Source organism: Hyperoodon ampullatus (genome assembly GCF_949752795.1).
Source record: "Hyperoodon ampullatus genome assembly, chromosome: 5".
In the NCBI taxonomy this organism is placed as follows: Eukaryota; Metazoa; Chordata; class Mammalia; order Artiodactyla; family Ziphiidae; genus Hyperoodon; species Hyperoodon ampullatus.
In genome coordinates, this window is record NC_136918.1 from 90,853,082 (window position 1) to 90,880,832 (window position 27,751).

General features: G+C 37.4%; 1 protein-coding gene across 1 annotated transcript in view; it reads right to left on the reverse strand.

Moving 5' to 3' along the window:
- Positions 1–2,178: 2,178 nt before the first annotated feature.
- Positions 2,179–27,751, reverse strand: part of TRAT1 (T cell receptor associated transmembrane adaptor 1) — a gene marked incomplete at both ends in the record, with an annotated part of 72,790 nt that continues 47,217 nt past the window's right edge. The window contains 5 exon segments of the mRNA XM_079705268.1: positions 2,179–2,433; positions 8,514–8,602; positions 10,688–10,749; positions 17,416–17,452; positions 25,364–25,474. Of these exon segments, the coding sequence (XP_079561394.1) occupies positions 2,179–2,433; positions 8,514–8,602; positions 10,688–10,749; positions 17,416–17,452; positions 25,364–25,474 (554 nt within the window).

Genomic DNA, 27,751 nt, shown 5'->3' on the forward strand with positions numbered 1-27,751 from the left:
AATAAGAAATAGGTAACTTGAAAAGCTTTATATCTATTAAATAATTTAAATTTGTAGCTAAAAACCTTCCTGACTAATGGGCATCAGATATATCTGGTACAAAAAAACTTTAAAATATTTTGGAATTCAAATGATATAAACCAGAGGCAAAAAATTCAAAGATTTCCAGGTGCCAGGTAAATAATGTAAGTGAATGATGTGGAATAATTACAGGAAAAAACAACTGCCAAAAATACAATCTAACTTTATTTTTACTGAACCATGGTATATATAGAAATGCAACAACATAAACATATGATAGCAAAGATTTTATTTTAAATTAAACATAAAAACTTAAAGTCAGTATGTAATTATTAACTTTATTTCTTGTGGATTTTTCTTGGCTCTTCTCTGGAATCAGAAACCTGATTCATTTTCTTCTGCCCTTAAATATTAGTATTTTTTGTCTTTCCTATGGCATTGTGGACAACTTAAAATATTTTACTTTGTCATCAGCATTTAATTTTCTATAGATTCATAATGGAAAATAATTATTGACAGAAGTAGGCACTTCCAAATATGGATAGACTTCTTCCACAAAATGTGCTCTTCCTTCCTCTCTTTACTTGGGTGGCTTCTTCTCATTGTTCAGTTCTCAGAATTAAAATTTCTTCTTCAGAGATGCCCTCTCTCCATTATCTCTTTCTTCTGTTTTCTTAATAGTATTTTTCTTACTAGTAGCTACACTTTTCTTTGTTAACCTGATATACTCATCTTTTCTCCTAGCCTGTAGTCCAACGGGTGCAGAGTCTCAGTTTCCCTCATCATTGTATAACTTAGTACATAAACTGCCTCAGGAGTTCCACAAACAACTGAAGAAAGAGTGACTAAGCTCTGGTCAGAGGGCAGGACTGATAGCTGTCATGTACAATTTTCTTGGTCAGTGATGATTTGAGACCAAGTTAAATGCCTACTCCAAATGGAGAGACATAGAAAGATTTTAAAAAAAATTTTTTTTTGGAGGGCAATTTAAGAGCACTTATGAGATTAAATAGGACACACACTTTGACCGAACTCTTGGTCTTTCAGAAATATATTCTGTAGAGACTTACAGAATGCACACCTTTTAAAGCAGCAATTCTTTTCCTAGACATTTAGCCTCAAGGAGAAGTCAGACAAGTACCAAATATGTGCTGAGATGCATTCTCATTACGATGTTATTTGTAAAAGCAAAAAAACAGAGATTGGAAATGAGCTAAATGTACTTCAAAATTATTTAAATAAGTTTTGGTATAATCATCAATGAAATGCTATGCAGGCATTAAAATTATAACTGTAGTTAGTTACAGTTAAAAATAACAGTAGAAATAAATCTATAATATATTATTGTTAAGTGAAAAAGTTTAAATCATATGTATAAAATAATTATTCCCCCCCTTTTTTTTTGGTTAAAAAACAACTAGTGGTCATATATTTGGGTATATATATGGTCATGCCCAGAAGAACATCTAGGAGAATATATAGAAAGTTGATTACAGTAATTATCTCTAGATAATATCTAGTAATTATCTACTAGATATTCTATCTAGTAGAATATCTAAATTCTTTTTGATACTGTTTATTGTTACAAGGAATATGCATTAATTTTATAATAATTTTTAGAACTAATAAAGATATTTCCATTTGTGAAAAATATTTCTTAAGAAGATTATCCCTCTTCTCTTAGAAATAAGTTTTAATGTCTCCCGTGCCTTTCAGTCAGAAATTTCTTCCGATTATGGGGTGTTTCACATTGATGAGAAATGAGAACTTTAAAAAAAAAAAAAACATTGACTTTCATTTCTCTTTCAACATGATGCAGAACATATTTATGCTTAAAACCTTTTTTTTTTTGGCTTATTTCGCTGAGTATTAATAATTGTTTTGAAGTTATGATTTTGTTATCAGGATCAGTTTGCAAACTTGATTTCATTTACATTTGACTACATCAGTATTTTTTAAGTGAATTCAAATAACTAATTTGTATGGTATTCCATTTACTGTGTATAACATAAGCTCTGTATAAAAGGTAAGCCACCATCGCACCAACAGACGATCAGCTCATCACCCTGACAAATCATGTTGTGTCATTTGGGGTCTTCATTTCTTTAACAACCACTTCCAGTAAGAGCTGGATCACTGAACTAGATCATAGTCCAGCTAGTTTACAGTTTCTTTCTGTGCACGGATCAATCCAAACAGCCTGATGGGATCATCATGAATGTTTTCCTCTATTGCCTGGCTTTCTGGTGGGAAACTGTCCACCAAAGTGGTCTTAGAAAGGTTGATATCCATTGCATGTACCTGCCCATCTTCATCCTTGTCTGACAAATAAGTTTTCTGTTTCTTGGGCTTTCTGCGCTTCCCCTCACAGCTGTGATCTAGTGAGGCATAGAACATCTTTGCTTCAGTTTCCTAGAAAGAAAGGTATGTTAATTCTTCATTGTTAGCCATTCTTTAAGTTTGATGACCTCTGGGTATTTCTAAGGCCTATGAAAAACACACAGCTTGTTTTCTGGGCTTCAGCTACCTTATTTGCCAAATTTGTCAATTAGGATGATAAGACTTTGGGGTGGGAAATGCTTAAGTGAACTTTTTGTGTGTATAGTTTTATTTCTTTTTATACTCAAAATATACATAATCTTTTAGATTGATTTTTACCTGCCTCTCCCCCTGCCTTCACCTCAGGGAGTGCCTGCCCTATGTTTCACCTATCAAGTAACAATACTGATTTGTTAAACTGGGAACAAAGCATGACAGGAAGGAATTTAACCAATCAAAAATCTGCTTTACATATGTTTAATACTTGGTCATTTGATGGTACCCGCAAAACTCCCAAATTTTTCTACATTTTTGAGACTCAGAAGTATAATGTTAGGGACTTCCCTGGTGGCACAGTGGTTAAGAATCCTCCTGCCAATTCAGGGGACACGGGTTCGATTCCTGGTCCAGAAAGATCCCACATGCCGCAGAGCAACTAAGCCCGTGTGCCAAAACTACTGAGCCTGTGCTCTAGAGTACGCGCACCACAGCTACTGAGCCCATGTGCCACAACTACTGAAGCCCACATGCCTAGAGCCTGTGCTCTGCAACAAGAGAAGCCACTGCAGTGAGAAGCCCGTGCACTGCAACAAAGAGTAGCTCCCACTCGCCGCAACTGGAGAAAGCCCACGTACAGCAACAAAGACCCAATGCAGCAATAAATAAATATTAAAATCATGTAAAAAGAAAAAGAACTATATGTATTTGCTACATTATTTAAAAAAAGTATAAGTTTAACTGTCCACTTATATGACTGGCATTTGGCAAGAATTGCATTTCCCATTTTCCCATTTTTTCCTTTTTTTCCCTTTTTTTTTTTTACTTCCTTCTTGCCTACCTGTCCCCAGATCCTGTTTGAGCTCCTTTAGGTTGGTCTTGGAGATACTCATTTGCATCTAAGAAAGCCTGGTAGTCCTCTCTGGCCTAGGGCTGCGTCAGTACTAGAATAAGAAGGGCAGGAGACTAGAGAAACTTGGGGAAAGCAATAGGCCTGAAGACAAGACCTTGAAAGTGGTGTTTGAAAGTTTAGGATTGAATTCCAGCTCTGTAATATACTGGTCATGGGACCTTGGGCAGTTTTTTGTTGTTTGTTTGTTTTAACTATTTTGAGCCTCTTGCTATAAAATGAGAGTACCTATCTTACAACATTATTAGCAAATAGAGATAATATACAGTTGACCTTTGAACAACATGGGGGTTAGGGATGCCAACCTCTTGAGCAGGTAAAAATTCACATATAATTTTACAGTCAGCCCTCCATTTCCGCAGTTCCGCATCCACAAATTCAACTAACCCCTCACCGTGTAGCACTGTAGTATGCATCTGGTGAAAACAATCAGCGTTTAAGCAGCCCTGTGCAGTTCAAACCTGGTTTTTCAAGGTTATCAGAGCTGTAGGCTAAATTATCAGAGTTGTAGGCTAAACCTTTAGGACAGCTACTGAATAAACCAAAATATTCTGTATTAAGGATTTACCATTCAGAGTAAGCCAAAGGTATATCAATTTGTGGAGTCTAGGGTAAAGAAGCAACATTTGGATTAACAAAACCCCTATGCATGGATAAGCTTCTCCCTGTAGGCACTTGTTTTCATGCTAAAAGTTAAATGTCTTTTTTTGGGGGGAGGGGTACGCGGGCCTCTCACTGTTGTGGCCTCTCCCGTTGCGGAGCACAGGCTCCGGTTGCGCAGGCTCAGCAGCCACGGCTCACGGGCCCAGCCGCTCCGCGGCATGTGGGATCTTCCCGGACTGGGGCACAAACCCGTGTCCCCTGCATCAGCAGGCGGACTCTCAACCACTGCACCACCAGGGAAGCCCTAAAAGTTAAATGTCTTAAATCTTCTCTACCAGGCAGGGGGATGGCTCTATTTACAACCTTTCTTGTATGTTTGTCTGACTTTTTATTTGTAAAATAATCATTTCTGGAAAATTGTATAGAAGATAGGTAACTTGTTTCTTTGCTTGAGTCTCTACACTCTGCCAGTTAGCCCATATACTGTCTTCAAGTTATCTTCCTAAGGCATAACTTCAATATTTTACCATTCTGTCTCAAAAATTTTAGCCTAGAATCTGAATTTTATAGCATGGCATTCAAGGTTTTCTATGCTTATACTTCCACACTTTCTATTTTGATTCCCAGTACTCCCCTACATAAACTCTATTTCAAGCAAACTGGACATTTCACTGCTTCCTGAATACACCTCATGCTTTTCAGACCTGCTTTGCCTTTGACTAGATAGATAGAGAAGATGTCAGTGAAGTTAGAAAAATAACCAAAAGGCACTCGGTAATACAAAGGGGTGGATATCGTTTTTGACTGTCCAGCACTTTGTTCTATTCTCTTTCTTTGATAAATTCTCCATTTTCCTTTAGGAAATTTCCCTCTTCTATCTGGTCCTGGAGAGCCTATCAATCACAATGCTGTACTCCAAGCTTAGCACAGGGTTAAGCATGCAACCCGGGCTGGAACCAATTATACTACCTATCCTCCTGCCAACAGAAGTTGGCCCAAGGGTGGACATGTGACTTCAGTAGAGCCAATTACATGGCATCTTTGGGATTGAGGTACAGATGCAGAAATAGAAAAGATATCTTTTTCTGGATTTGGGAGGAAGAAAATCTGAGTCTCCAGTGGCTTTCCCAGCCTCAATGGAAGAGTCTGTTGGTAATAGAAGAGAATGAAGTCAGTAACAGAGAAGCAGGGAGAAGAAATGGAGAGAGCTCTCATATTCAATCATTTCAAAAACAAAAGACACCCTTTCATCTCCCAGTTACATGAGCCAGTGATTTACCTTTTATGCTGAAGTGGTTTGAATTGGGTTTTTGCACTTATAACTGAAAACAAGTAATGTATGTCTGGTCAACAACTGGTCCACTTTATCAAGTCCTGCAGAGTTCAAAGAACAAGAGTCCTGAGAAAGGACCACAATGTGTATGTGTAATAGTCATTTGTGACTTCCAGAGTGTTGTTTTACTTGAATAGATGGATGGAAAATATAGACAGGGAAAAAAGAATTTGTATCTATGAAAAAAAATGGAAACCATGGAGGAAAGTAAAAACCAGTTTAGGAATTAGAGAGAAAAACAGGTTGAAGTAGAGCTTTGTTGTTTTATTTGTTTTTAAATATTGCAGAGATTTGTGTATATTGGTAGGTCAATAGTAATTCATTTAAAGAAAGAAATGGAGACAAATTAAATAATTGAATGTGCAAGATCTTGAAGGAAATAGGAGAAATACTCAAGAGCACAAGTAGGAGTATTGGCTTTGGAAAGAGGAGAGGTTGCTTCTGACATAGGAGGGAAAGGAGGGATAGGTGAGAGGTTTTAACATGAGGATAAGAGAAGAGAAACAAGTTCACACTTGCATCCTTCAAATTTTTTTAAGACATGGGAACTCTCATGAACTCATTTTATCGTTAGGTTTCCTGATCATCTCTTCCTAGTTAATAGTAGACTTAGATACTGAAATTACAACTTCTGAACTGTACACATCATTTTCAAAGGGCAAGAAGCTTATTCCCTTTTCCAAGAAACACTTTATCCATCAGGCTTTATTGCATTATATTATAGATTCTTTTTTTTTTTTGCGGTATGCGGGCCTCTCACTGTTGTGGCCTCTCATTGCGGAGCACAGGCTCCGGACGCGCAGGCTCAGTGGCCATGGCTCACGGGCCCAGCCACTCCGCGGCATGTGGGATCTTCCTGGACCGGGGCACGAGCCCGTGTCCCCTGCATCGGCAGGCAGACTCTCAACCACTGCGCCACCAGGGAAGCCCTATTATAGATCCTTTATGCTTTTGTAATTGACCAAAGTAACTATGTATCATAGTAGCTAGCTGGGTAGTGTTTTTGATGATAATGGTCATTCTAATAAAATGGAATTGAGCAAATATGAAGAGATGACTTCTGGGTGGGATAAACTGGGAGATTGGGATTGACATATACACACTACTCTATGTAAAATAGGTAACTAATAAGAACCTACTGTATAGCACAGGGAACTCTACGCAATACTCTGTAATGACCTATCTGGGAATAGAATCTGAAAAAGAGTGGATATATGTATATGTATAACTGATTTACTTTGCTGAACACCTGAAACTAACACAACATTGTAAATCAACTATACTCCAATAAAAATTAATTTAAAAAACCAAAGAGATTACTTCTAATTTTTGAAATTGGGCTTCCCTGGTGGCACAGTGGTTGGGAGTCCACCTGCCGATGCAGAGGACATGGGTTCGTGCCCTGGTCCGGGAAGATCCCACATGCCGCAGAGCGGCTGGGCCTGTGAGCCATGGCCGCTGAGCCTACGTGTCCGGAGCCTGTGCTCCCCAACAAGAGAGGCCACAACGGTGAGAGGCCCGCATACCGCAAAAAAAAAAAAAAAGAAAGAAAGAAAAAAGAGATAATTTTTGAAATTAAATTTGTCAGAAGGGTGAAATAGAATGAAGATTAATCTCCTTAGAAGTGTCTTTAAATATATAATTTATAAAATAGCAGACTTTGAAAGATACTTTAAGGCTTTGCACAATTTCCAGTTGAGTAAAAACCAGACGCAGCACAAATAAAACTAGCCTGTTTAATTTATATGTTTTAAACAGCAACTTCTACTCAGAATTCTCAGTTCTTTCATAACTAAGGTGCTGTGAATCTCTGCATTTCAGGTGGTGTAGTTACATTTTAACCTCTTGAGAGGTTTTCTCTTTATTATCATGAATATTACCATGAATTTTGCAGATCATATTATAACATGCAGTTTTTCATATCTTTTATCTAAGAAATACATTTACAATTAATTGAACATCACATGACAGATTTGCCCATGAGAGGACGACCTTACATTTTGCTTAAACCTCACCACATCTTGGTTTCTTAATTAAAATGTCAAGAATTTCATTTTTTAGGAGATTCATATAAAGAAAATAGAAATTCTATCTTAATGGGAAGTTTCCAAGTTCTGACCCATCTTTGGGAGGAGAGTGTTTTCTATTAGGCAGGACTAAGTTTGGATTCTGTCTCCCCACTTAGTTTCTGAGTCTCTAGGTTAAGTTTTTCATCTTTTGCAAGGCTCTGTCAAATGGGAATAATCATGCTGTCTCCCTTACAGGAATCTAAAAAGATATGCCTATAAAGCACATAATACAAGCCTGACATGTAAAAACTGCACAGGAAATGCTGGCCCTATGACTGTTTCTAGGGAATAGCACAAGAGCACATAATAAAAGGGACAAGATTGGGGAGAAGAAAGAACCATTATAAATGAAATTTATAACATTTCAGCCTCACGTATGCTAAGAATCGTGAATGGCAGTGCTATGTCTGAGGATGCTGAACTGATTGTGGTAGTAAAAAGATAAACTACCCATTTCTTCTTGGGTTTTTCTGTTTCTACTTAGGCTTTAGTCCTGCCTATCTCCACACAAGCCACGTGTAAATCTCTTGTCATAAGACCATAGCCATAGGACTTGTATTAAATTTACACTCATTTTTTTAAGTAAAACAGAAGTATGGTCTTTTATAGTTAGTTAATTTATCTTTTCACTAAAGGTCTCTTTCTCCCCATCCGCCATAAATTCCCAACATCTAGGTCTTCTGAGAATTCTGCATGTGTCAACTTTTATATTTATTTCTATGATACATGTAATTTTTTTCACTCTGAAAGGAAAAGCTTAACTAATTCTTTAGGAAGAGAATCCACTTTTCCCTTGAAATCTACTGCCTTTGTAGTTGTATGTAATTTTGACTCTTTAAGTGTAGCCCTGAGTACTATTTATTTGCCTTTGAGCTTTTCATTAGAGCTCAGGCTCCAGAATTTGACACTGATTCAGAATGCAAAATTTCTAAAAGGCTGCTTCTGATGTTTATCAGAACGTGCTGCTTTTATGCTCTTGAAACATGCAGCTGTGCTATGACCTAGGCTGAACTTGGCCCTTGATACAGAAAACAAGACTTACCTGTGAAGGTGGGGCGTCTTCTTGCAGTTTGTTCACAGATCTCTCTGGCCGGGCTTTCATTTGTTCATAGTAGTTTTCATCCACTGGTTCTTGGGAGTGGAAAAGAGATTTACAATGGAAAAATAAAAAATGCTGGCATGAATAAAAATACATGACCCAAACAATATTTAGCTATAACTGTGAAACCTTCAGGGATCATTTGACTAGGCTTTTTTGTGAAGAAACAAAGAAGTAAGGAAGCACAAACTGCTCTGCAGATCAGACTGTGAAGTCTGTTGCCCTACAGCATTAACAGTTAGACCAAAGAAGGTCACTTGGGATAAGGACTAGATCATATTAATTTTTTATACCATTGTAGGACATGACAGTCTCAACTTAAACTACCATTTAGATGTTATTGAGATCCCACGAGTTAAAGGATTGTCTGTGTTCTCTTTAAGCGTGATGGTGCAGATGGCATAAAGCACAGAGCACATATATTGATGATTACGATTTGGTAATTTTTTCCATAAGAAGACATTTTACTAAGAGGCCTTCTTAACCTTACATACCATTTTTGAAAAAGAGGGTTTAGATTATGTTTGTCGTCCCATAAATCAGTGACAGGACAGTTCAGCCAGGCTGTTTTGAGGGTCTGGGGTGTATAATGCTGGTACTGAGTACTTGAGGGGTTTTGTACCATGTCCACCAGCCAGCAGACCTGCACTTATTTCATCCTGTGGGGATGCTTACTGAATCATCCGTACCTTTCTTTCCCCAGATACTCCTATTTAAAAGGGAGAAGAAGGAGAGTTAATGACTTGTAGGACAGCTAGTAACCTGGCAGAGTTGTGGATTGCACCAGTTTGACCCCATAGATAAAAATATATGTTTACTATAATACAAGGTACTTCAAAATCATTCAACCCTTTCTGAAAAGCAATGCAGAGAACTGGCCCATAGGGTGATGTTTCTCAAAGCATGGATCATGGAAAACATGCATTAGAATCACCTGGAAGGCTTGTTAAATAGCAGGTTCCTGAGCTCTATCATGGAACTACTAAATCAGAAGTTGTAGGAGTGATACCTATGCTCATTAGACATGGAGACTGCAGATATAGTGGGCTTTGAGCCACCAGAATACATAAGAAATTAAGTCCTCAGATATTACAGGTGGGCACCAAAATTCTGCAAGGGGAAATGGGAAGGAAAATTATTTTTAATAGTCTATTCCTGAAAAATAGTGTCTGATTCCTCAGAGTGCAGAGCTTAGAGGACACTTTACAATGGGGGGAAAGACAAAAATTAAATAAATTCTTGACTCCTATAAAATTCTCATGTGTGTAACTTTAGGAGATTCCATACTGTTTTGATATATAGAGATTCAGATGAATTTAGCCCATTACTGGAAATCTCTGTGTTCGAGACTCAGAGATCAACAGGAATAAACCCCCAAGTCTCCTATCATGAATTAAGTGAACTTCTTACAGGGCAAGGATAGCGTTAAATGCTAGTGTTACTCTCAACAGCTCTCATCAGAGCGCTGGAATTAGATCACAGCTGTTTGTTTTGAGGCATTTAGGGGCATTTTATTTTTGGGGTGATTGGGATATTTCAAGTAATAAGGGATGCTGGGAATTGAAGAGTACTTGTTACAAAAGAACAAAAAAAAATGTATAACCCACTCAGTGATGGTTTGGCGCTTCTCTTTCCCTGCTTGTCATCAGTGTAAACCTAGGTTCTCTACTTTAAAAGAACCAGTTAAAACAAGGGAAACCAGAGAACGTGTTCTTTGTTCCAAATTATTCACTGTAGATTTGCTTTTATATACAGAGCATAAAGCACTGTTTTCCTGGGTCATTTACTGTTCTAGAAATAGCTTTATTTCATAGAATTCTGTGTGTGTCAAAATTCATGGTAATAGAGTCTTCCGGTATTCTCATTACTACTAGAGTAAAATAAAGAGAATATAGAAAAACAGGATGTTGATTTACACTGAATGTTGCAATATGATTTATGATATGCAGCTTTGGAAATATATGCTAAATGATATGCTAAAAATACTGAATTTATGGTTACCATTGGAACATTTAAATGGGACTGTGACAAAAAATAAGCTACCTCAAATTCTTTGTGGAATTAAGTGGGGTAATTGATTTATAAATAAATTTAATTTCTGGAAAAATAAAACTTACCTGGGACCACATTATCTAAGTTACCATAAATTGGTGTGTCTTCAAGGTCATACTCATTTTCCCTATAATAAGGAAATAATTTGCCTTGTTAGAATCTACTTTACACATAGTTCAAAACTAATCTCTCAGCTAAAATCAATGTTGGGTAAATTATTGCATGCTCTTATTCAGCCTTGACCAGCCAAGGTAGATAGACAAGTAAGTGAGTAAATGCAAGTGTGTATGCGTATGTGTGTATGAATTTGAAAAGATGTGTTTTGGACCCTCTTTTGGGGAACAAAAATAGCAAATACTTATTTAGCACTTGTTGTGTGTCAGATACTACTTGAAGTGCATTATATATATTCATTCATTTAATTCTCACAACAATTCGACCAGATAGGCACTACAGCATTCCCACTTTATGGATAAGGAATCTGAGGCACAGACTGGTTATATAATTTGCTGAAGGTCACAAGACTAGTAAATGGCAGAGCTGGGATTAGAACCTAGATTATCTGTGCTCTCATCTATACATTGTACTTCCTGTTTATTTGCCAAGAATATCACTCTGAACATACCCCTAACACTCTGTTTACTAAATAAATATTAATTGACAGTGATGATTAAAAAATAAGAGGCCAGAGAAATATCGTAGACTCAGCTTGGCAGATGCAATACAATGATTGATCACCTATTACATCCAAATACTGTGCTGTTTTACATGCATTATATCAAAAACCAAGGGAAATTCTGCAGAAATATTATTATTTTCCACTTTACAGATAAGTCTGAGATTCAGATAGATGAAAGTATTTTCCCTAACCTTATGTGTAATATCAGCAATAAATAACAATTGTGAAAGCTTTTCTTTATGCCAGTACTCATTCAACCCTCAGGACAACCCTATGAGATGCATTTTTTAAAAGCCCCATTGTGCACATAAGGAATTTGCAAGCTAGAGAGGTAAACTGTCAAAAGACACATAGACAGTAACTGTCAGTGCTAGGATTGTAATGCAAGTCTGGTCCTAAAGCTCTGAATACTATTTGCTCTTGATGTTTGATTAGCTTTCCTTATAGCCTCATCTGAATAATCCTATTAGGATTACAGTAGACAACCTACCATTGTCACCAAACAGTGACAATGGCCCTGGTGACCAGCTTTCACAATAGCAGGTTGGGGACAGAAGAACATTTCAGGCAGTGAGAGTGGCATTTCATTAAACAGCAGCAAGTGTTTTAACTTTGAGATTACATATCACTGAGAGCTGGAGGGAATTGCATCAAAGAGAAAAGAACTCTTATCTCAAGGCAGAGCACCTATATTACTCCCATGCTTCTGAAAGAAGACAGTATATGTAAATAGTAAGTAGGTATCGTTAAAAAAAAAAACAGATCAAATGATACCTGTATGAAATGATTTGAAAATCCAGATGCTGGCATGTATTTAGCTTATCTGATAACAAAGAAACTCATCCATAACCTTTCTATCCATTGGTAATTCACTACAGCTTAATATTGGGATATGGAATAGTCCCTGCTCATGGTTTTTCTCTGGCTGTACAGAGAATATAATAGCAAAAGGTGAAGAATTTTTAATAAGACAATCCATCCATTTTTCCTAGCCCACACAGATAGCAGATACAACCTGCAAATGATAAATCATGTCCCAAAAATGAACATCATTTCATTCTCTATGAATGAAAATAAGACGTGATTTATAATGCAGTGCCTTGTGTCTACAGGCAGGTCTCAAATGATTAATCATCGCAAATAAACTATTATAAAGAAGCAGTTGCCTAACCAACAAATTAAAATGTATGTCTTTACTTGGCAATGCCAAATAGCTCCAGCCTATTGCAAATACCTAATAAACTTCAAGCACAAATGTTTGGCAGTGTTTTATGTTGAAGATTATGTTGAAGATTGATTACTATTTAAAATATATTAATAAATATGCCCAGAGGCTAGTGCACCTCTGAGTTTTGAGCCAGATCAGATTCTCCATTGTTCTCAACATGTCTGAAATGATCTTCTAACTAATCAGCACATCTACTGACATTCCAAGATTTAAAATAATATTAATTGCATCTTTTACTAGGGTTCAAATTTTCTACTTTCATATAAATTTTCTCTAGTCTCTATTTTTAAAGTTTGTATTTATATTTTATTATTATTTTATTGTAAAGTCCTTTAAAGAAAATGCCTCAAATACTTTATTATCTAAGTAGATTAAATAAGTAAATTCAATTTTTAAAAAATCATTACTTCTGCGTGGGTGATTTTGGACATACATTCTCTGAATTTCAATTTCCTTATTTATGAACAAGGATATTAAATTATTTAATCCCCATTGTTCTTTTCAGCTCCCAAAATCTATGACATAAATGTAGGGTTCCAATATCCAAATAAAAATGAAAGATTTCTGTAAAACTAAATAAAACTATTTTAAAGGGCTGGGAAGTTGTAAGATTGATAAAAAAGAGTAAGCTTAGGGTCTATCAGAAGTTGTTTTTGCTAAGTGTTAACCTGATTTGCTTAGTAGACATTTCTTTGAATAGGCAGATATATGTTTGGGCTTCACCTGTGTTTAAAGGTTACTGAAAGCCATGAGAGAGGATGAAATTACTAATGGAATGAGTGTAGATAGAGAAGAGGCTCACTAGACTGAGCCCTGGGCACTCTGTTGTCGAAGGTTCAGGAACCAGCAAAGGAGAGGAAGCTGCTACTAATTGAGAAAAATCAAAAAGGGGGTGGCCCAGAGTCTGGAGAAACAAGTGTCTCAAGAAGTAGAGTGTCAATGTGTCAAATGCTACAGATGGACCACATATAATGAGACTAAGATTTGCCATGTAGATTTCATTGGTGATCTTGACAAAAGCCGAGTCAGTGGATTATTGAGGACAGAAGATCGAATATAGTAGGTTCAAGAAAGAAGAGAAGAGGAAGAGAAGTCAGCAAATATGGGCAGAATGTAGATGGCACTTCCAAGTTTTGCTATAAAGGGTGCAGAGCAATGGAGAGGTAACTATAGGCAACAGGCAATCTAATATCAAGGGCACTTTTCTTTTCTTGTTTTTTAGAAAGATGTCAGACAGTACTGTCTGTTTATATACTGATGGGAATGAGACAATAAGGAAATAAAAAGCAATAATGGGGCCTCCCTGGTGGCGCAGTAGTTGAGAGTCCGCCTGCCGATGCAGGGGATACGGGTTCGTGCCCCGGTCTGGGAGGATCCCATATGCCGCGGAGCGGCTGGGCCTGTGAGCCATGGCCGCTGGGCCTGCGCGTCCGGAGCCTGTGCTCCGCAACGGGAGAGGCCACAACAGTGAGAGGCCCGCATACAGCAAAAAAAAAAAAAAAAAAAAAAAAAAAAAAAGCAATAATGAAGGAGGAGAGAAAAGGGAAAGTTGTTGCAACAATGTGTTCCTGAGTATATGCTCATTAAATTTTTACTTTCTCTGGCAGGGATTGTGCCATGGGTGTAGGTTTCTTGAATTTGGGGTGAGTGGATATCAAAGATAGACCCTTGGTCCAGGAGAAAAGTGTAAACCCCAGCAATTTTTGTATAACTAGGGTTAGTCTGGCTAGGGTTAGCTAAGAACCAGTAGTATTTCCTATGAGGGGGGAAGTTAATGGACTCTCAGGCAATGATATCTAACATTAAATTTTTATTCTCTTGATCAGTGTTCATATGTCCTTCTAATGATGTCTACTTTTTTGTAAAGTCAGTTAAACACAGGAGCTTATATTGCCAGTGCTTTGGAGCCCTTGAAAAGAAGAGTCTTTTCTCAAAGTTTGGGGGAAAGGAGACTGGAAAGATCTGCCAGCATGAAGAATTCTAAACGAGATGGGGAAAGAAAACTAGAGCAGTGACACAGAGCTAGGGGTGCCCAAGAGGCAACCAAGAATAAGGTTTTTGGAACCTATAAGCACATTCTGGGGGATTCCCCAAAATACTTAGGTTAGGGACTGGACTTCTTGCATTCGCACAGGGTTGGAGCTTGGATTATGGTTACTTGTACATTAAAACAAACAGAAGGCTTGAAAACATGGAGATACTTTGGTTCCAAGTGTGGCAGTGGTCACGGTGAGGCCCTCATCTGAATATCTACCTGGAAGTCTGAGGCACCAGGGAAGGCTACCCAGGAGTTCTATTGTTATCAGGATACTCACCCCTGGGAACAGGTGGAGAGGACAGCTGAGACTAAAGGTCTATTCCAGGGCACCAGCTCAGTATATTTAGCAAAGAGGGGAAGTGAAGTGGGGTGGTTCTCAGCCTGCCAAACTAGAAATCCAAGAAATCATCTTAAGGTAGAAGAATAGCTGCGATGAGATATGTTTCGTGATAAAGCACCTTTCAGTGCCACCCAGGAGAAGACCATGCAAAAGTTGCTGGTGATTTGTTCTAAGTCCTTGAGAGAGACTCTGAACACTGAGGAGGTACAATAAGCTTAGTGTAAATCTGAACTGCTTTCCTAAATTAAGGGGTAAATATAATTCAAATGGGTGGGAATTTTCTTAGACCTTAATTTTCACCTAATAAAGCATTCAGCCTTTTTTTTTGTTTTTAAATCAGTCAGCTACCCTTGTAAGTACAGTATTATATTATAATCCATACTTTTCAGATGATAAAATTCCACTTCAGCAATGCTCATTTTCCCAAAATTACAAACCTGGTAATTGCAAGAGTGATTAACATCCAGAACTGTTTGTATCTCAAACCGATGATATTCTTACTGCATTATCCTCTTAACACAGATCAAAAGACAAGAATTGTGTAGAATTACGTTTAAAGGACAAATAAAGTAACCCAGGGGTAAATACCAGGAAGTGTATATTTAACTTTCTATTAGATATAGACGCTTTGCTGTCCTTAAAGTGATCATGTTCCTGACTTACTAATGTAGGAAGGCAGGGATTTGGGGAAGCAGGAAGATAAGACCAGAGAAGCAAATTTCTTTCCCCTCCAGCATAGCTTCCCACCTAAACCAATGCTGAGTAGGAGCAGGGGGACAGTGCAGCAGGGAACCCAGTGTGAGGGAAGCTTGCCTCCCTTCTACCCATCCTTGAACCATCTAAGGACTGAGGAAGCATCCACAATTCTAGCCCTACCTAAGAAAGATAGTCCTATTTCCACCTGCTGTTTTTAATGTTTATTTCTTAATGGCTGGAGATAGTTCATTTGTTTTTTTCTGAAGCCTCCATGCTCTCCTATAAAGGTGACTTTGGCTCCCAAACTACATAATCAGAGAAATAGACAAACTGTGAAGTACATACATAAACTTGTGAATTAATATGCCAGCCTCTTTTTAATAGATACAATCTGCATTGTATATGCAAATTTTGCCTAGATGGAGATTTATTACAATAGATAACAGGTTATTAAATCCTCGAGGGAAGGATCTCATCTTTTCATCTTTGTATCTCTGTTGTTTAAACAAATGCTTATTTGTTGAATGAATATTTATTGAAGGAACAGATGTTATAAAAGAACAAGCCTCCTTTCTGAATTTTCCCTGCAGCTAAGAGCCTGCTTGCTTTGAGATGGGTGTTTTACCAATTTTTCTTTCTGATTCTTCCCATCCTAATCCAAAAACCACCAACCCAGTCTTTGGAAGAACGATAGTATCACAAACTACACACTGCATCTTAACTGCCTTTCAAATGACAAGTATCAAATCAATCATCAGATTAACTTCTGCATGGTTATGTAGGATTCTTTTTGTCATATTTTTTGTTGTAACCAAATCAGCAAATCACTCTTGAAATGAACTAATGACTTAAATTATCTCATGTTATAGAATCCAATGTTAAAAACAGTCATAAAATATAGATTGTCTTTTTTGTATGGGTCTGCCTGTAGCCCAGATCTGAATCTTCCAGAGACATTTCCACACGGAGAAGAATTCTTTTTTAAAAAAGGACATTTTAGAGGCCAATAGAAAGCTTGCAGTCTTACCCTGTACAGTGAGAAAGCTCTGTGTTTTTGAAAGACCTTTTCAGCCTTTCAGTTTACCATTTCAAAAAGGTCTTGAAGAATCCTCTAGGAAATTTTCTATATTTAGATTTTTTTAATCCTAAAAGAGAAATTTCCAATCTAATGACACATTTGGGTCAGAATGTATTGTCCAAGAAAATGAAACTTCTTTACTATGCTTTATATTATAAACCCTTCTTTAAAAAAAGTTCTATACCACACAAATTTATCTGCAACATGCTTAATAAGTATAAGCGATTAAGTTATGTTATATCTATAACTGCATATTATTTTAGAGTTATTTATTGGCAATACCCTTAAAAATGGCACAGCACAAATCATCCTTGTTTATGTATGTGTGCATACATATCTTAAATTGTATTAATATTGCCAGATTTCTTTCTACCTTGAATTCTTAAGAGCCACACAATTCTATATTTAATTAGATGACATTTTTACAACCTGAACTGAATCCTAATCTAGGATATCTTCTTCCAGAATTAATGAGCATTCTGTAGATAGCAGGTTAGAGTTTCATTTTGTCCTTTATCCAGCTCTCTCACTGACTCAGGATGAGTAAGTAACTAGGGCAGATAATAATATTATAACTATTATTCTTCAGGTGGAAGCAAAAGTAATTAAAACTCACTTTACATTTTATTTTAACCCAAGTGAAACATTCCTGAGCCAAACCTATAAGCAATATAACATTAGTTACTTCTCCTTATTCCTTGGGAATCATAATCTATGACTCATTTTCTACATACCTGGGAAAGTAGTCATCGGAGTACATGTATATTTTATCTGAAAGATATTCAAAATAGACACATTAAAAGAAATTTTGACGTACATGTCTTAAACCTTCTAGAGCATGCTCTGAGGGGAGCTTAGCCTCAATGTCAGTTAACATCTTTAATCAAGCCACTTGACCACCACCGTTTGAACTAGGGATAAGGATATTCTCTGATTTGGGCCAATCAGGTTCCCTCTTGGTAATCTGGAATGAAAACATGGTGCAGCTTGGCAGTAATGCAGAGCCCAGCTGTGTGGCCATTTCATGCAGGGAAACACCAAGCGGAGTACACTGGAAACCTGTCCCTGCCTTTTCTGTGGTTCCAGTCTGTTGTGGGGCCTGGCTGTACTCTCTGCCTTCAGGTTCCACGAAACACCTCTGCTTCCTTCTGACAGATTTCCCTCTTTGCCCTTGCTGGTTTGGATAGGCTTTTCTTCCTTATCAAGAAAAAAAAAAAAAAGTCCCTAGAAGACACTTCTATTTATTTACTTATTTATCTAATCTTGGAGTGTCCATTATCATTTCTTGGTATGTGACAACAACATCATAAAAATGATGCTCAGGAAGTTCCTCTGGTCATGATTACATTTCACCCACATGGTAAAAATAGAGAGGTAAGGAGAGATAAGGGTTCTAGAGAGAAGAAATTCAGAAAAGGTTGGCAACACAGTCTCTAAAAGTAATCAAAACAGTAGAATGGCTTTTAAGGGAAACAGTATGCTGGTCTGTAAAAACCAGACTGACCAGAGATTTGATATAAGATTGTAAAATCATGAAAAAATAGGGGTCAAATCTCAAAGTATCCACTGTTGAACCTTGGAGGTGGTGGTTCAAAGGCAAATGAGAGGAAGTATTTGTACTTCAAATTAAATATGTGTATTCAAAATTGGAAAAAAATAGTTCCAAGAAATTTTTAGAGAGGCAATAGTTAGAGAAAATTAAGAGAAATTCAGAGTTCAGTTTTAATAATTAAGATCAAAATTATGAAGCAGTGTGTATTAATGGTTTATCAATAAATTTTCTTTGAACTGAATAGTTGTATATAATATGATATTTATTATATTTTGATTGCATATCATTAAGCCTGGCATTAAATAAAAACCAAAATCTTGCAAAAGCTATCATATGAAAGTAAAGCCCAGTATTATCTAAGTCTCTGACAGTGACTCAGAGACAATAGCAATCAAATGGTGATCTTTATGTTTTAACATTTGCAAAACACTGTGTGTTGGTAAGAAACTAACAAAAATGTTTCCCAATAATTGAGCAAGTCACCAAACAACCACAAAGACTATTTTTAGTTAGATTTATGTGCAACAAAGTTGTTTTTCTCCAGAGAGGTCATTAACTCTTAGAGAAACATTATTAAATAATGTTTCAAACAAATTATTAAAATCACCACATTGGAGGGTGAAATGGATATGTCATGTGTCAATGTTTTTGGAAGAATTCTGTAAAGGACCAAATGCGGGAAGTTTTTGCAAAGCACAAACATCAAGCAGCTATGGGACCGAAAGTGATGAATCCCATTTGGGATCTGTCAGAAATATGTTTCTTCTAGCCCACAGTAAATGTCTTACCATGGACTGCATCTAAAAGATGCAGCTGTTTTCAACTACCTTCAGACTAGTTTTGTGAATATGAATGCAACATGCATGTTGGGAGAAGCCTAGAGAAGTCTACTGTTGCACAGTAGCCACAAGTTAATGGAAACCCAGCAAAATCAGAAAGCTTGAGAAATATAAAAAATATCAATAAGCATAGGAATAAAAATTAGTTAATATAGATTAGAAAATTGTTAACTGGAAATTATAAAGTATGTATTGATTTCTTTTTATATGAGGTACATGTTTATACTTAGGTCATTAATTATTATTCAAATTTGTCTGGAATTAAAGTGCATACACAAAAATTTAGTCCACCTGTAGCCTGAGGTATCATGGAACAAATTCAGGGTTAGGAATCAGAAGACACTGGATTTAGGTACCAGCTCTTCAATGCATTTCATTGCAAATGAACATGAAAATCATTGCAAAACTCTGATTCTTAGTTTATCAATAAAGTAGTGTTAATAATGCCTATATCATGGAGTAGATGTGGAAGATAAATGAAATAATTTATGTAAAAACACTTTAGAGGGCTTCCCTGGTGGCGCAGTGGTTGAGAGTTCGCCTGCCGATGCAGGGGACACGGGTTCGTGCCCCGGTTTGGGAGGATCCCGCGTGCCGCGGAGCGGCTGGGCCCGTGAGCCATGGCCGCTGAGCCTGCGCGTCCGGGGTCTGTGCTCCGCAACGGGAGAGGCCACAACAGTGAGAGGCCCGCGTAACGCAAAAAAAAAAAAAAAAAAAAAAAAAAAAACACTTTAGAAAATGACCGAGTTGGTTATCAATATTATATATTCTAAATCCATATCCTGCAGCAAGCCATGTTTAATTGTGCTGATTTGAATTGCAAAGTTTCTTCATTAAATGGATTAGCTGAAAAGTAGTTCATATAATTTAAATGCTATTTGAAAGATAAAAGAATTATAAGTAAAGCTTGATTTGAAATGAAATAATCAAATCTCACCTTTCGCAAGAAGATTTTCACCAATTGAGTAGTAAATTCAAAGAAAAGATAAAAACAAACAAAAAATAGTGACAGTACTTAAATAGAATTTAAAAAAACTAGGTATGGAGTAAAAATGTTTCTCCAAACAGACCAATAGTCCTTAAAGATAATGTGGATTTTCCAGTTGGAGGTGCTTAGAGTATGAATGATGGTGCCTGGAAAATACACTGCTGTAATATGTAAAAGGATAGTTCTACAGAAGGAAAAGGAAAATGTAGTTCGATGTATTAGCAGCAGAGAAAAGCAAATAAATATATAAATACATAAAAGATTTAGACCAAAAAGCTTTGTGTGAAAAAGGAAACAACTATATAAAGGCTACAATATAATAATGCGATGCTTAGGTGGAAGGAGAGGGAACTAAAACAATGTGAAGAAGGAGAAAATAAGTAATGGGTAAAGGATATTATACATCAAAACCAACTGTACTGAAGAAGCACCCTGAAAGGGAACCTTAAAAGTTCGAGGTCACCACATCACACTACTCTTAAAATTTAAATGTATAATCTGGAGTGGGACAATCAGTACTTGCGTGGTTTTAGTTTTACAATACTTACCATAAGAACTGTGATAGAATATGATCTCTTTCAATAGAGGTATAGCAGTCAAAGGTTTAGAGGTTACGGCAAAGGAGAAAGGTCAGCAAGCTCAGGCTCCCGAAAAGAGCTTGCTCTGTCATCAGGCCTTATAGGTTTATTTAAAAGTAATGGCATGATTTAAAACCTACTTAAACATTTCAGTTATATTTAATAAAATCAAACACATTTTTTATTTTATTATAAAGCAGTTATGTTTGCAAGACTCTGTGAGAAAAGCTGGGTGAGTTTTCATAATCCTCTCTGTGATTCAGATATAAACACTGTGGTCAGGTTCATGGTTGAAAGGGTGTGAGCTAACATTTTCTTTTATGTTTTCCCCTTTATAGTGTTCACTCTTCCATGTGCGATACATAACAACAAGAAACAAGAACACATGGTTTAAACCCCATAATACAAATTTTATGATACATTTTTAATGTGAAATATGTGCCATAATTTTCTAGCAAATAGGAGATACCCTGATAGGACTTTGATGTATGAGCAAACCATGCAGTTCTTTATCCTTCTCAAAACAGAGAAGAAAGATTAGATAAAAAATAGTTTTGGGGCTTAAAGGAAGAAAAAGTGAATGCATTCCTATCAGAAAAAGAAATAAATATAATCCTACTAAAGAACAGATTTGGACAAAGAATCACATAAAAATGAAAGATTTATTTTGGGGGAAGGAGGACTCCATTTCAAAGCTTCTACCTAGCCGTGCTACAGAAAACATCAAGGAGAGGCTTATCTTGTCTATCTGATTGAATGTGTAGATAGTGCATTGTTGCTGGGATAGAGATTTTCTTTTATAAGCTATTTAATACACCTGCAAAACTTACTCACTGACTGTTTGCCAAGGTGGAGTCATATCTTGCAAGTTTCTTAGCCACAAAGAATAGCACAAAGATGTAGAAATAAAAAGCTACATAAGGCCAGATGCAGGGGCATTGTGTACACAGACCAAGGGGCAGAAAAACTGGCTAATATGATGCAATCTCTTCTAGTCTGTCCAGGAGAAACAAAGCAGTGAGGAGTCTTCAGGAGGACTGAAAAGGAGTCAAACAGTTTGCAGAGCTAATCCCAAATCCACTTGGAATCTCTGGGTGAGAAAGAAAGACAGTGCTGTTTGTTCATATGAGGTAGAAAGGATGGGTCATTAGTAATACTTGAGTGGTTGAGAATGGACTGCAGAGAGAAAAAGGGGAGATGGGATAAGAACAAAGGGCCTTATTTGGCAACAACAAACACTGTTCCAAGGCTAATCTTAAATTTGCACATCTATAAAGTGCAAGACCCAGGGTAATGTGCTCTGCCTATGGAGTAAAGATTGAGTGAAGTCTGTCTTTTTTTGTTTTTTTCTGGATCCATGAGCTCGGGGGTGAGCCTACCCATGACCCAACCCAAGTCCCGGTGGTGGAAGTGGTGGTACCATAATTCCTAGCAGATTGCAGGTCTAGGGGATTGGGGGTGGGGTGGGGTGTGGGGGAAAGAGGCTGTCCTAAAAGGATGGGAAGGTGCACATGAGGGTATGAGATAGCACTCCATCCCTATACTTGACCCAGTGCTGAAACTTGTGACTCCCCTGCTGGACACTGCATCCTGCCTGGAGTAGTCAGAGAGAGTGTGTGGGACCTGGCTCAGACCTGGGTAAGGGTGTAGTGTCTTTGGCTGGTGGGAGTGATGGTGCAGTGCAGCAGTGAGGGGCCTGCGTATCAGGGGGCTGTGGTGGAGACTGGAGCACTCTGGCATGTCTCCACTCCCCTCTCTCTAGGTGTCTTTTTCTCCCCCTCCCACTGGCGTCTCTGTCTTTTTCACCATCCTTAGAAAGAGAGAGGCGGGGCTCTGCAGCAGGGCAATCCACTGGGCTCGTATGCATCTGTAGGGCATAAGATCACCATGAAGGAGTTGGTGAGGGTACAGAAGAGGGATGTGTGCGAGAGTCTTTAGCTCTTTACTGCTCAGATAAATTAATTTGAGACAGACTAATATTTAGAACCAACTCCATGGAAGCCTACAGAAAACTCTCTAAAATGAGCCTGTATGTGACTTGAACACAACCGTTATCACTGAAACTCAGGTTATTGTACAGACATGTTAAACAATAAAGAGACGGGGGGCAGGAAATGGGATGAGAGCTGGAGAGGGCTTAGAGAGTTTAAGGACGGTGGGAGGGGTGAAAAAGCCAGAGAAACTAATGTTCGCTGAAATAACAGACATTAAAATTCAATGAAGCCATAGTAAACCTCTAACATTTGTGGAAGGAGCAAAAGAAGGAAGCACCAGGGCCACCAGGAACAGTGACGTGGGCTGTACCCTGTCCAGGACCCGCCTACTAAATCCTCAGCACTGTGCTGAGGTATCTACATACTTCTCACAAGAACTCTATGGTCTAGATAGTATTTTCCACATTTTGTAGATAAGGAATCTGAAAGTCAGAGACGTTATGTTCCTCAGACAAGTTCTCCCAGGTAGATATTGAAAACAGAGTTCTAATACAGGTCAGCTTGACTTCAAAGGCCATGATTTGAAAAACAATTGAGGGAACTGAAATTGATTTTGAAAAGTACATCAATAAATGTAATTCACAATTTCCTGTTTTTTTAAGCGTTCTTTCCCACTCTGTTGATTTCAGGCAATAGAGTCACGTATAGCATGCCTGGGTTTGTACAATTAGAAAGAAGAAAAAAAAAATCTGTCTTTGTAGAAAAAAGAAAAGCCTGCTTTTTTTTAGTTAGGCAGCTGTCTTTTAACAGTGGTCAACTAATCATCGCAAGCAAATAACTCCCCCCAAAAGTTTGTATGGTAGCAAAATGGTATGAATATGGGTAAATAAATCCCAATACACAAACAACCAAAAATGAGAATTGGAAAACCTATTCACCTTGTGTTGTAATAGACTGGTACAGCCAAATAGTTCTGGGCAGAAGTAATAGGTCAGTAAAATTAGACCAGCCCTGATCTTGATCACATTGATAAAAAGTGATTCTAAACATACATATTCACCACAATTCAATGCAATCATAGGGCTGAAAAAAAGGACTATTTAGGTTGAAAGTAAATAGGTCAAATTTACTAAATAAAATTTAAGTTAAACAGTTGGGTTTACCTTAAACACATAAAACCACTTGTTCCCTGGCCCCATACAAATCTCCAGAGGATTTTGGCCGGAATCAAGGAAGAGTGAAGTACTCGCTCAGATAATTATTCTTGTCCTGGTTCCCACCTTAAATTATTTCATCTCTTACAGCTCTCAATTCACCTTTTACTAATTCAGGTGACAATATTATCTGCATTCATAAAATATTTTAATAAAATGGAAATGTAGTCATCTTAAGCTATTATACAAAGAAAAGTGCTACTCTTAGCTCTCTTCTTTCTATAAAGGAAGGAAACTTTTTAGATGTCTGATGGGTCATCTTGCACTGACATATAAAGGTTGTTAGTCTGAAAAATATTTGAAAATAAAAAATAACTACTGAAATCATTGCTAATGAAAATGTGTTGCTTACCTGGAATTTCATCTTTGGTATAGGGATGATATAATAGCCTAAAACAGTGTTAGGTTTCTGGCTGAGGACATTTGGTCAACAGTGTAAAAGTAGCATGTGCTGGTGGAAACTGTTTTAAACAGATGATTAGAAAAACTGAGCATTTATTCGTAATTTTGGTATTGAATAGATGTGAGACCTCAGCCATGTCACTTCATTTGCTAGTGCCTCTCATCTTTTTTTTCAAATCTGTATGACAGTAATGCCTTCATACCTTACATTAGCGTTATCAACACTTAAGACACTCTTAAGTGGATCAAGGACTCTCTTTGGAATCTGACCATTGTTCTAATTTAGCTTCATGTACTTTTTCTTGGACACATGTACCTAACTTAGTTTTGTTAACTTTGCTTTATTTATTTTCATCTGTTTAAAAAAAATGTATTTACCTTTTCTTTTCTATTTGTTTACCACTTAAATGTCCTGCCCCCAAGAGTTTTTTGGTTCTAGAATATTAAGAGCACTCCAAGAAATAGCTGAACTTTCATTCCTCCATTCACCCATCATTGTATTCAGCATACATGCCTATGTTGAGTGCCTACAGTGTGCAAATATTGTGCCACTTGATGGGCACCACACTAATTCAATCATGGCACAAGAGGGTGAAAGCCACGTGGTTAAAACTTCTGCCCAGCTTAATGGAAAGAAAAGCTGTCGGTGGCAGATCCTAGACCCTGGGAGTGTTTGACAAAAAGCCCGTGGTTAAGTCTATTGCTTTTCCAGTTCCCTTCTGATCCCAACCAAGCCTGCTGCACTCTAGAGGCCCTGACTGATGCTGAGAAGTTTGAATAGACTTGAGTGGAACCTTAAAGACCTAGTCTTCACTCTTCTCATCACACACCAGAAGGAACCTTTACAGATGCTCCAGAATAGGCTACAATTTCGTGAGTTGTTCAACTGGAGGAGGAAGATGGAAAAATACATTTTCCCAGGATAATCCCTTCCTATGCTCTACCCTCTAGTAGAGATAAAGCTAAAATTGGGAGTCTGTTTACATTTCTAACATGATTACATGTTTAAATTAAGAGAACCTTCAGCGTGAAAAAAAATGTACCAAATAGATTTTCTACAGATAAAAATATCTTATTGAATAACATTTCATAAAATCATCTTATTCTGTAGGTTTTCCAGTGACTCAATCTCCACTCAAAAAGGTTTCATATGGCTATTTCTGAAAATGTCTTACCTTGTCGCTGCTTTTCCACATAGTGGGAAATGTTGAAGATAAGCGATATAGTCAGAGCTAAACCCAAGAAGGCTAGAATTGCCCAGACATAAAACTGGCATTCAGAGTTTTCTGTGAATAGAAGCAAACACATGCTTAATATAGTAGCTGCTTACTCATTTGTTTTGAACTAGGTATTCCCACAATTAAAACTACTGTGTTTATTCACAACAAAGGACAAATCTCTGTCAAGAAGTCAGTTAGCATTGACAGCCAAAGGCTTTTTACAGATTTCAAAATGGGTATTCAAATTCCCGCCTGGGTAAAAGGAAGCAAGTGTCCCACATTCTTAGTAAAGATGAAATGGAAGACATTTTTAGTCTAGCTACTAAGATTTGACAAATAGTGACAGGTTATAAAAACTTTGGTTCAAAATTAAGAACTTCCAAATTATGCAGAGTCATAATAGGCTATACTTTTCCCCTTTCTTTAATCCTTTGTCTGTAGTCATATTGAATACATGCTTTCATTATTATGGAGAATCACTTATCACGTTCTACTAATCCCAGTACTGTAGGACACTGTGTGTTGGGATAAAACAATAATACTGGAATAATAGTAACCCAGTTTTGTCAAGACTGGCCATAAGGAGTTTTCTCCTACTATTTAGAGCTCCATGAGCAGATAATGGAGGGTTGATTCTGCTCTTCCCCTCTGCGAAGGCCTCTTTTTTCATTCCTGAGCTGTAAAGGGGGTTTTGTGGGATATTGCCTGTCAGTTGCCCTTGATTAGTGAAATGAGTGGTTTTATTTTCTTTAAGGGGATTTTTTTTTTTTTTTTTTTTGGCGGTACGCGGGCCTCTCACCATTGTGGCCCCTGCCGTTGCGGAGCACAGGCTCCAGACGCGCAGGCTCAGCGGCCATGGCTCACGGGCCCAGCTGCTCCGTGGCATGTGGGATCCTCCCGGACCAGGGCACGAACCTGCATCCCCTGCATCGGCAGGCGGACTCCCAACCACTGCGCCACCAGGGAAGCCCGGGGATTTTTATATTTCATAAAGTATAAGAAAACTGAGAAGACTTGAGCAGTCTTTTATCTTCTGCAGTAGAGCTACCAATTAATTTGGTTAAAACACTAACATTTGGAGGCGCTTAATTTATTCATCATGAACATAATCCCATAAATACTTATAGAATTCTATAATATAATAAACTATTTTAAATATATTAAAAATTCTAGTTATATGATACTGCATATATTTTTAGATTTCATTTTTATGTCTAATTGTTTATTTAAAAAACAAGTGCCTGCTGAGTATAAATTTTAAAAATTCCAAATATAGAGTAACATTTAAGGTCCTCTATGAAAACATAAATGGGACACTAATATTACACTTACTAGCCATTTTTTTTTTTTTTTTTTTTTGCGGTACGCGGGCCTCTCACTGTTGTGGCCTCTCCCCTTGTGGAGCACAGGCTCCGGACGCGCAGGCTCAGCGGCCATGGCTCACGGGCCTAGCCGCTCCGCGGCATGTGGGATCTTCTCAGACCGGGGAACGAACCCGTGTCCCCTGCATCGGCAGGCGGACTCTCAACCACTGCGCCACCAGGGAAGCCCTTTACTAGCCTTTTTTAAAAAACTTACCACTGTGTTTGGGGGATTTTTACCATGTTAGTATGTTATTTTTAGTGGTTGCATAGAATTTCATAGTGTTACTGCAATATAATTTATATACCCAATTCTCTAAGATGGACATTCTGATTTTTAAAACATTTTTCTTACAAACAATAACGCAAGAAACTCCATTGGATAGACATTTTCCATGTATGTGAACTTATCTGGAGACAGGTTCCTGGGAGTAAAATTGCTGGGTTAAAGCAAATTTTTAAGGCAAACTTTCAGAGCTCGATTGTTCCCCACCTCCTGTTGATAATAACCCCTTTCAGGTGGTTGATTTAACTATCATGGTGAACAATCGGGCCAGCAAGCTGTCTCACTTGCCAGATGGGTCTCAGTTTCCCTCTTTGCTGTCACAGTATAGGGTTATTAATTTCTGATTTCTGTTATTAAAGTAATGATTAAATTAATGATTCTATTATTAAAGAGTTTTCTTCTTTTCTTTTCCTTGTGTATGTCCCTTAAGGACCCACAGTCTAGATACAGTTCTAAGTTCATTCACATTTTAAAGCAGTTTGAGTGCACACACTATATTTTCTATTGTGATATGTTACAACTATCATTTTAGGTTATTCACTCAGCCAAATGTAAACTCTCATCACTCACCCTCTACAGTCAGAGTTTGGTGACACTGAAATAAATGAACTTTAATTGCTATAAAGAGGCCAGACTTATTATACACATCATGTACGTTCAAAGTTAAAAACAATTAGTAAACTCAGATAAGCAAAA